Source organism: Myotis myotis, unplaced genomic scaffold, assembly GCF_014108235.1.
Source record: "Myotis myotis isolate mMyoMyo1 unplaced genomic scaffold, mMyoMyo1.p scaffold_m19_p_15, whole genome shotgun sequence".
Lineage (NCBI taxonomy): Eukaryota > Metazoa > Chordata > Mammalia > Chiroptera > Vespertilionidae > Myotis > Myotis myotis.
In genome coordinates this window covers 26,838,712-26,848,578 of record NW_023416319.1, presented here as the reverse complement: position 1 = coordinate 26,848,578, position 9,867 = coordinate 26,838,712, and the positions used below count along the sequence as shown (strand labels likewise).

Sequence of the window (9,867 nt, the reverse complement as noted above, 5' to 3'; positions counted from 1 at the left end):
TCCTTGGTGCACCCCCTAGTGGTCTTTGTGCGCAGTCTTATAGTTAAACCTTGATTGTTGTAGCTAATACCAGGGAGGGTTTGGCCTCCAGGCCAAGTGGCTATGAGAATCAGCTGTGTCTGCAGTGAGAGAACTTCTGTCCTCTAGGGAGGTGCTAATCTAGCCTTTGCCTGAGGCTATCCGGCAAATGCCTGTGTGCAGGGCTTGGGCGGGGCGGGTCGCACAGGATCAACAGGGTGGGCCGGAGAGAGCAGTTATGGCGGCTCTCAGTCCCGTCCCCAGGGGCTCTGCCTTTCTGAGTCCCAGCACCCGCTGCAAACCTCGGAGAGAAAGCTGCACTCGCTCTGACCGAAGCCAGACAGTCCCGCTTCTCCCGTTTGAGTCTGGGTCCCTAAAGACTCGCCCGGATCTGGAGCTCAGCCCTCCCGATTGAAAACGCCAACCGCGCCCTCCGCCGCCAGCCCGCTCCGCGCACTCCGCACCTCAGAATTTGACTTCAGCACTGCGCCTCCTCTGAGTGTCCGAATGCGTTTCTCTTTCCTCCTAGTTGTAGGACTTCCACTCAGCCAGCGTTCCTGAGGTTCTGGGTGATGTCCGTTCCGTTTTTTAGTTTCACTTTTGAAGTAGTTGTTCAAGGCAGCAAACTCCGGCGTTAACCTATGCCGCCATCTTGGTTCTCCGTGCTCTTGATTTTTAACTCCACCTTATAAAATCCCAAACTGGAAATTGTTGAAGACATCTTATGAGCGATTTTTGGAACCCCCACCAGCATACCCATACCACAATAGAAGCCCTTAGCCCCACATCAAAGATTAGTGAAGTGCATGTGTTTTACATCAAAATAAAATGTCATTTTTCCCTGTCCAAGTCATGTATTGAATTGAAATGATTGGGGTCAGGGTGGGGGAACACTGTCTGTCTCCTTCACTAGATAGTGAGTTCCTTGAGACAGGGACCCCATCTTGCTGGTCTTGGTAGTACCTGTGCTTGGGAAGAGTGGATCCTAGCCCACTTTCTAAGGCAGTGGTTCTCAACCTTGGCTGTGCAGCCAAGGTTGAGAACCACTGTAAGGGCTTCTTGACCCAAGGGAACTGATGAACTTATTTTTGTACAGCGGGTTTCAATCATTAGGTCCCCGTGCATCGTAGCCACTAGGGGGCAATGTAGCTGCATTTCTTTGGAATGATTATGGAGGGGCAGTGCCTCCAAGCTTGTCCTCTAAAATGTGATGATTCCCCCGCCCCCCGCCCCCAAATGTGTTGGAGAACCTATGGCATAAATGTCTCACCAACACTGGCACTCTTTACATATATGTTTCCCTTGCTTATTTGGGTGAGCTGACTTATGCCATCTTTTCTAAACAAAAAGGACAAAGTCATAATCACCACCTCATTAAGTTAATTATTAAAGCCCATTGAGTTCCTGGAAGGAAAAACAAAAAAACAAAAACCTCATGCAAATGTTATGAGTTAAATGTTGTGAGTAGTCTCAAGGATTATGAGTCGGTACAATCAGAGTAGGCTGCAGTGTTTTACAGTGGAGCATGGGAGGGAACATTACTGAGAAAGTTATGCAGAGTGTGTCCATGTGAAAGGACGAGCCCAACCCTTCCTCCTTCCTCCTGAATGAGTCTTCTCCCACTTCTGATGCTCTGGAATCATAGGCTCCAAAAGTTAAGTTGCTAGTTGCTCATATGGTTTCAGAAGGAATGTCCTCTCCTAAGGTAGTGAGATGAAGAAGATTTCAAGACAATCCCTTTAAGAGAAAAACCGTGGGATGGTAAAAAAAAGAGTGAATATTTTGCCTCTTAGTGAGTTGCCATTGTTGCACTACAACTAAACTGACGATGTGTGATGTTAAAGGATCTTAAACAACCCGCAGCTTAGGCCCAACGGAGCTCAGGCCTCCTATTTCACAAGTCTTTGGAAGCAGTAAAATAATATCTGTTCGAAAGTACTATTTGAGAATTAATCAAACCTAAAACAAGGTAATTTACAATGATCATGGGTCTTGAAGTAGTTGACCTAGAGGCTGTGGTGCTATGCACAGAGCATTTGGGGTTTGAGTCTCAACTCTTAGTCTCAACACTAAGTTCAGATTCCCCCCTTCTCTCAGCACCGCAGGTTACATTGCCCACCTATAAATTACAGGGGAGTAGCCCTAGGAATTTACCTTTAACTTCCTTCTGTTTCAAGAATATGCGTTTGCCTTTAACTTTCTTCTGTTTCAGGAGCATGGGGTTTTTTAAAGGCAATGTGAAAAAGAAAACACAACAGTTATGCAAATTACTATTTCTCCATCGGTACTTAATTTACCTTTTCTCCTAGGGCAGGATCTGGCAGGGTTCAAGACATGGTTGGAACTGATACAAAAGTTTTTTTCTCCAATGAAATTACAATGGGATATTACTGTTTAAATCATATGAGTTCAAAACGTACTCGTTTGTGTCCAATACAGAAACTCAAACCCAGTATTTGCCCTCTAGCAGTTGAAGGGAGTGGTGGCAGCTTACTCAAAATGAGTAAGAAAATAAATATACTGACATTTTGACACTGTGAAAACATGTAGGCTGCCTTTTAAGTTTTTGACTCCTGATTTATGTCTCTTCTCCATCTTCCCATGGAGAAGGGCAGTCAGTGAACACTCAGATCTTCAGGTGTCTGTCTGGAGAGCTGGCTGTCTTCCAGAAATACAATTAGAGTAAACTTCTCCAGTCCTCTCACAGAAGGACGGCCAAAGTTGGAATGAGCCGTGTGGCTCTTGTGTATCTTCATGGTTCTTTCCCTGGGCTGTCCTATTCTGTTTGTGGCATTATGCAAGGAGCTAGGGTACAAAGGGGTGTGAGACCCAGTGATTGTCCTCAAGGTGCCTGTCACTAATCCCAGCTCCTCTCCTCCTTACCTCAGCTTGTCGGGACATCTGGGCTCTTTGGTAGAGTTGCCTCATGCTGTCCTCTGATAAAACCTTGGAGCCCTGAGGTCTAGCCTTAAGCCTTCTCACCTTGGACATCCTTCTGCTCTTTCCCACAGGGCCCATCCTGGTTGCCAAACACACAGAAACACTATAGGAATACTAGTATGGGGCGGGGGTGGGGGGGTGGGGGGGTGGGCGGATGGGGGAATGTGGACTGAAACGAGTCCCTGCGCTACCATTGGCCATCTTCTGGGGCTGGCCTCCTTACTTGACTTTGTGAGAAGGAGCAGGGCGTCAGCTGGCCCGTGTGTTCCACAGGAAAATGTGAGCTCCAAAGGAGTGCATGCATGTAACCCCCTTAGCACCACGCCTGGCACTTAATGCACGGGCCAGCAACGCGACTACATGATGTTATCATCATTGTAAGTGATGATACAGGCGTAGAGAACCTGGGCTCTCCAGGCCGACAGCTCGGCTTTGAATCCCCTCACTTGGAACATCGCCTCGAGAAAGTCTGAAAGCCTCAACCGCTTCATTTGTAAAATGAGGAGGATGTAGGGCACAATGCCTGGTGCGGGGACGCGTGAGACTGAGGCAGAGTTCAGCAGAGTGAGGATCAGTAAAGCTGGCCGTCGCTGCTAGAGCTGGGCGTCCATGCCCCCCTCCCCCCCAGCCCATGCCCACGAGTCCGGCGGGTTCAAGCATCCTTGTCCTTAACCAAATAAACTCTGGGCCCCAGAGGCAGGAAGACTTCCTGGAAGAGGCGCGGGGGTAGGGGGTGTAGGGGAGTAGGGGGGGCGAGGGGGTGGGGGCGGGGGGCGGGGGGTGCCCTGGGACCAGCTGAGAGTGGGAAAGGAAAGGCCGAACTTGACCCCGGGCTCCGCGCCCGGCCTGTGGGTCTGCCCCTCGGGCTGCCAGGTCCTGCTTCGGACCCGAGCTGGCCCAGCCGCTCCCGCGAGTAGGGAGCCCGGCCCGACCCCGCCCAGGCGGCGGCCCGGTCCCCTGGGCTGGGCGCTGCCGGCGGAGCCGACGGGGCGGAGAGGAGCGCGGCGGGAGGAGGAGTAGGAGGAGGGGGCTGGTCAAGGGAAGTGCGACGTGTCTGCGGAGCCTTTTTATACCTCCTTCCCGGGAGTCGGGCAGCAGTGCCGCCGCCGCCACCGCCACCCGTGCGTCCTCCGCTCCGCTCCCAGGAACCGGGCTCCGAGTCCAGCGCGCCGCGCGCCGCCGCAGCCAGCATGTCGGGGGTCAAGAAGCCGAGGACGGTAGGCTTCGAGTCGCCCGCCTCCCGCTCCCCTCCAGCCGGGGGGCGCCGAACCCCCCGGGGCACTGGGATCCCACCCTCCCCGGGAGGAGGCAGCCGCGGCGCGGAGGCTGGGGCGCCGGGGGGAGGAGGAGGAGGAGGAGGAGGGAAGCTGGAGAGCGGGCTCGGCCGGGATTCCCGGGGCAGCCCTCGCCCGCCGGCGCCCCTCCGCCCCGCGCCTCTAGGAACCTCCGCGCTCCGGAGTGGTCACGCCCCGGCCAGACCTCCGGAGCCTGCAGAGTAGGTCCCCATCAAGAGGAAGGACCACAGCTGGGATGTGTCCTTTCTTCCCAAGAGCTTCTCCAGACCCGCCTTTTCTTCTGTAGGATACCGAGCGGGTGGAGGGCCGAGCTGGCCCGGCTTCTGCCAGGTCTGGCCTCTGGGTGCACGCCAGCGACGGTCATTGGAACTTTGTCCATTGACCCTTCTTGGACTCCAGTGACGGACTTTCATAGAGGAAGCGGCAATTATCTAGACTTGCTGGAGGAAATTGCTCCTCTACACTGGCAGGATTTAACCCTTAGCTTAAGTCAGCTCCCTGTTGGCTCTGGTGGCACCTCAAGTTCAGTCATGGGAAACTCCTGGACTTGGAGTAAGATGAGGGGATTGTCTTGAGGAGGCTCCGTTTTATCCAGAATTAATCCAGGACATCGCTTTTATGGGAAACAGAGGGCTTGCCAAAGACAAAGGTTCCTTTTCCACTTAGCGATAGGGACTTCTGTAAATTTCACGTCCTTAAATATGGCAGCAGTAATCATAGACTCAAGGAGCCTTGTAGACAGCGTTTGGACCACACCCGAGGTGGTCGTCAAGCCTTCTTAAGATCCCAGCCAGCAGTCTGACTAATGGGCACTCATCTTTAGCTACCACACTGCAAGCCTCAGGTGATGGCGGGGGTAGCTCAATGGACTGACTTCTCTTAAATAGTTAAACTTGTGCTTGGCACATAGTAGGTGTTCAATAAATATTCATTACTGTAAATAGTAGTAATGTATCATTAATGTATCAGTAATGTATAATCGTATCATTACTATCCTATATAACAAAAGCCTTAATATGCTCAGTGTCCAGTCATCCAGTTGGCCATTCAACCAAAGTGTAATATGCAAATGATATGCTAAGGTCGCTCAACCACTTGCAATGACATGCACTGACCACCAGGGGTAGACACTCTGACCGGTAGGTTAGCTTGCTGCTGAGGTCCGGCTGATCAGGACTGAGTGAGATGGGCGGGACACACCCTGAAGCCCTCCCATGGTTCATCCCGGATGGCCAACCTCCATATCCCTCCCCCGCAGTGATCGTGCATTGGTGGGGTCTCTTGGCCTGGCCTGTGCCCTCTTAGAATCCAGGACCCCTGGGGGGATGTCGGAGAGCCGGTTTTTGCCTGACAGTGGAACCACCAGTCACTATGATGTGCACTGACCACCAGGGGGGCAGATGCTTAATGCAGGAGGGAGTGCTGCTCAGCCAGAAGCCGGGATCACGGCTGGTGATCACAGTGGCGGTGGTGGGAGCCTCTTCTGCCTCTGTGGCAGTGCTCAGGATGTCCGACTCCCGCGGGGAGCCAGCCTAAGTCGTCAGTAGGGCATTTCCCGAGGGCTCCCAGACTGTGAGAGGGCATAGACCAGCCTGAGGGACCCCTCCCTCAGTGCACAAATTTCGTGCACCGGGCCTCTAGTTAGTATTATATAATACTTATTACTGAAATATCTTTAAGGAGTATTTGTGATGGGTTGGAGGAGCAATGGAAAATCAAGAATTGGGGAAGGAGAGTGAAGGGGCCATGCAGGGGCTAGAAGTGTGGGCTTGAGCAGTAAGGTAAAGGGGGCCCTGTGGTTTCCAGGGACCACACTGGGCCAGCAAAGGAGGGTCCAGGAGGGAGGTGGCATCCATGTGAAAAGGGAGAATGGTCAGGATCTATCTGCCTTTATAGGAATGATTTTTAAAGTGGGGAGACTCTCAGTATTGTATATATTTTAAAAGTGTCAAGTGAAAATCACTTGTGTTTTAGGCCTATTTAATTTGATTAATTTCTATAAAATTCTAAATGGTACCTTCTAAATGACAAGCTACTGTGGCATTTAGTTGCCTTTTTATGTCAGTGGAGTTTTAAAGCTTCCTCCCTGCTTGCATCAAGAATTCCTTCCCACATCTGCTGGGGGTGGGAGGGCTTTTTCAAGCATTAGGAGGGAAGGGGCCCTGGTCTTTCCTCTTCATGCCTCTGGTTAGCAAGAACCCGTGAAGTGGAGGGTTTGAGAACTTGGAGGGTTTGAGAACGGGGCTTTACAAGCTGATAGTGGGAACTGCAGAGTCAAGTTTTCAGAGAGAATTTGAGGGCTGAAGGGTTTGGGTTCTGTATTTACACATTTTGAGCCTTCTAGCTTTTGTTTCGGTGGTGTGTGTGGGGGGAGGTCTTTCTATAATCAAATTAACACCTGATATAACTAACAGGACTTGTGAACTTTGATTTCAAGAACACAGTTATAATCCAGGCACCAGCAGCACAAGTTCCCAGAAGGACCAGGTAGATACTATAGGGTAGAGCAAGCCAGCTATAAATGTCTATGAAATCTCTGAAGCTTTAAATGTTCATTCGAAATGTATTTTGAAACCTTGCAGGCCAAACACAAATCTGTCCACCTGTGTGATTTCTCAACTAATTAATTATTTGACAGGTGAATCTTGCTGATACAGGAGGCTATCTAAAAGTGAGGACGCATTGCATTATTTTCTGCATTACCAGCAGAGGACACACTACAGTCACTGCTGTAACTTCAAATATTTGTTGAGTCCCTACTGTGTGCTAGGTAGTACACTGGGGTGAATACATCTTTCCCAGGATTTTCTGTCACGTTGATGAATATAGCCTTTCAATCCAGACCACTGTGAGAAGAGTAAGTACGTAGTTTTGGTTTAAATAAGAGAAAGTAGGATGATTTTCTCATAAGCTTGAGAAAAAGAAAAAGAGACATGTTCTTTTATAAGGGAAGGTGGCACATTCCTTTTTTGGAAACGTAGGACAGCTACATGTCACATCCCTTCCTACCCGCCTTGACTTACCTCCAACACTGGCTACCCCCACACCCCTTTCACACACACATAAACCTAGGAGAAGGAAGGAGGCAGACTGCTTCCAGAGGACTGGAAAGAAAGGCAAAGTCCTGGTCCTTTCTTCTTGCATCATTTCCTGGATTAGCATTTTCCGAGGCTGACAGACAGTTACTCAAAAGGTCAATAAGGTATTAAAATATTTTCCAAAGGATCAAACAAGCCAGTGGTTGGGAAGGAAGTGAAGGGGTATTGACAGTGTAACACTCTTCATAAATGCAACAGATTGTCTAGCTCAGTGGTCGGCAAACTCATTAGTCAACAGAGCCAAATATCAACAGTACAATGATTGAAATTTCTTTTGAGAGCCAAATTTTTTAAATTTAAACTATATAGGTAGGTACATTGTTATTAACTTAATTAGGGTACTCCTAAGGCTTAGGAAGAGCCACACTCAAGGGGCCAAAGAGCCGCATGTGGCTCGCAAGCTGCAGTTTGTCGACCACTGGTCTAGCTAGGTGAAGATGCTGCCTAAGGCAAGACATGAATTTCATGATGAGTAACTATTGCAGCTTCCTAGAGGCCAGGTACTCAGCCACACTGTATTTCATTTCATCCCCAGAGCAGCCTTCACCCAGGAAACTGAGCCTTATCTTTTAGGGGAGGAGAAATGACAAAAGCAGGACAGGATTTGAATTCAGATCTGTCTAACTTGGAGCACAGAATGGGAGTAACAATGACTTACCCTTTACAACTGTTCTCAGGAGTAAATAACTCCTAAAAAGTGTCTTGTACAGTTCCAGGCCCAGAGTAAGTAGCTATTGTTATTATTATTATTATTATTATTATTATTACACTGCTGTGGTCTGGCAAACAAGGAGAAGAAAGCACAAGTCATACCTTTCTGAAGGCTCAGTAAATGTCAGCCACCAGAATATTTATATAATCCTATATAATAAAAGCCTAATATGCAAATTGTCCCCTTGACCAGGAGTTTGACCAGAGGTTCGACCAGAGGGCGAGGCCGCCAACCGCCCTCGGCCCCTCCTCCCAGCTGGCTCCACCCCCGATCAGCCCTTCCCCCAATCGGGGGTGGGGCCAGCTGCCCAACCACAGGAAGGGAGGCCCTGGCCAGCAGTGGACAGGTGCTAGGGACCCCTTACCTGTGCACGAATTTCATGCACTGGGCCTCTAGTATATAATAAGAGTAAGGAAATGTTGAAGTGTAGAGGCTATTTAAATCCTTATTGTGAAAAGCTAGACAGGAGACAAAGGTTGATAATTAGTGTAAAAATGCACCAGAGTAACCCAAATATTAGCAAGACTTTGCCCACCACCTTGGCCAAGAAAGGCAATCTATGTATAAGTAAATTATGGACTAAATTCTTTCCACCCTTCCTGTGCCTTCAGCTGTCTCCAGTTCTACCTTAAAATTAATGTCCAATTCATGCTTTTCTCTTAAGATCATCTGTTTGGACTTTTACAGGTAAAGATAGATGTCCTTAACTCTGAGTTCAAAGTCTCTGGGGTAGTTTTCCTTGTCTTTCATCACTTTTTTGCTTCTGCACGTGGCTCTGTAGTTTGCTTAGGGGATAATTAGGCTTAACTTGAACATGGAACCTTTAGGGACTGAAAGTCTGGGAAAGGAATCAACAGTGTCGATCTCAGTCCTTGGAGATTACTGTGCGTTTCAAAATCTATCACTAAATAATGGACACTCACCGGTCCTCGTGTTGGAAGTCTTAGGAAAACACAGGAAGGAACAGTAAATACATAAATATAAATATAATGGCAGTTCAACTAACCTTTCATCCCTGGGTGATTTGTTCATATGACAGCTGAAATGGCATATGCCCAGCAGCCTGGCCTAGAGCCTGGCACAGAGTAGGTGCTCAGTAAATATTAGTTGCATAAGTGGTTACAGAATTCATTAGAGAATGATTTTGCTTTAGGAGCTAGATTTTTCTTTGATTTCCCTCCCCCCAACCTCTCCCCCACCCCGGTTATCTGTCTGTTCTTGTGGGCTTGCTTATTATTGCTTGGGTATTTGTCATTACCACTGAAAAACTACTCAGGGATTCTTCGAGGCTTAGGATGAATGGCCTCCCGCGCCCCCCTCCCCCATTTGCTTTTGTTTCTGCCAGGTGCCTGGTGGCATTACTAGTCTGGGACCACTTTAGCCCACTACAAGGTTTTTAGACCACCCAGGGGACGTAAATTTGACGTGCAATGTTGCACACAAGGGCCAGCCCTTGTATACAACACCTCGGGGACCCCACCTCCCTACGTATACTTTCATTGCCAAGGCACCTGCCCTTGCAGCCTTTCAGAGTGGGCCGTGGGTTTATTCTGGTTCACTCTTATTTGTAGGGAGTGACTCTTAGGACCCTCCGTGTAAGGAAGGCCTTTTTATTCTTCCCACTTGGTGGGTTCTGGGCTCTGATTAGTTCCACCTCCCCGTGAGGCTGTCAATCAGCTCGGATCCGCCCCCTACCAGGATACAGGTGCCTCCCTGCTTGCTTACCTCTCAGGTTCCTGCTTTTCTGCAGCATTTGGCCTGGCAGTTTCTTGCTGTCTCGTCAGCTCTTGGAATTTGTTTTTTA

General features: G+C 49.3%; 1 protein-coding gene across 1 annotated transcript in view; it reads left to right on the top strand.

Moving 5' to 3' along the window:
• The first annotated feature begins 3,876 nt into the window (after window positions 1-3,876).
• The window catches only part of PAPSS2 (3'-phosphoadenosine 5'-phosphosulfate synthase 2), a 73,589-nt gene continuing 67,598 nt past the window's right edge, over window positions 3,877-9,867 (top strand). The window contains exon 1 of the mRNA XM_036336714.1: window positions 3,877-4,175. Coding sequence (XP_036192607.1) covers window positions 4,149-4,175 — 27 coding nt within the window. The 5' untranslated portion in view covers window positions 3,877-4,148. The remainder of the gene's footprint in view (window positions 4,176-9,867) is intronic.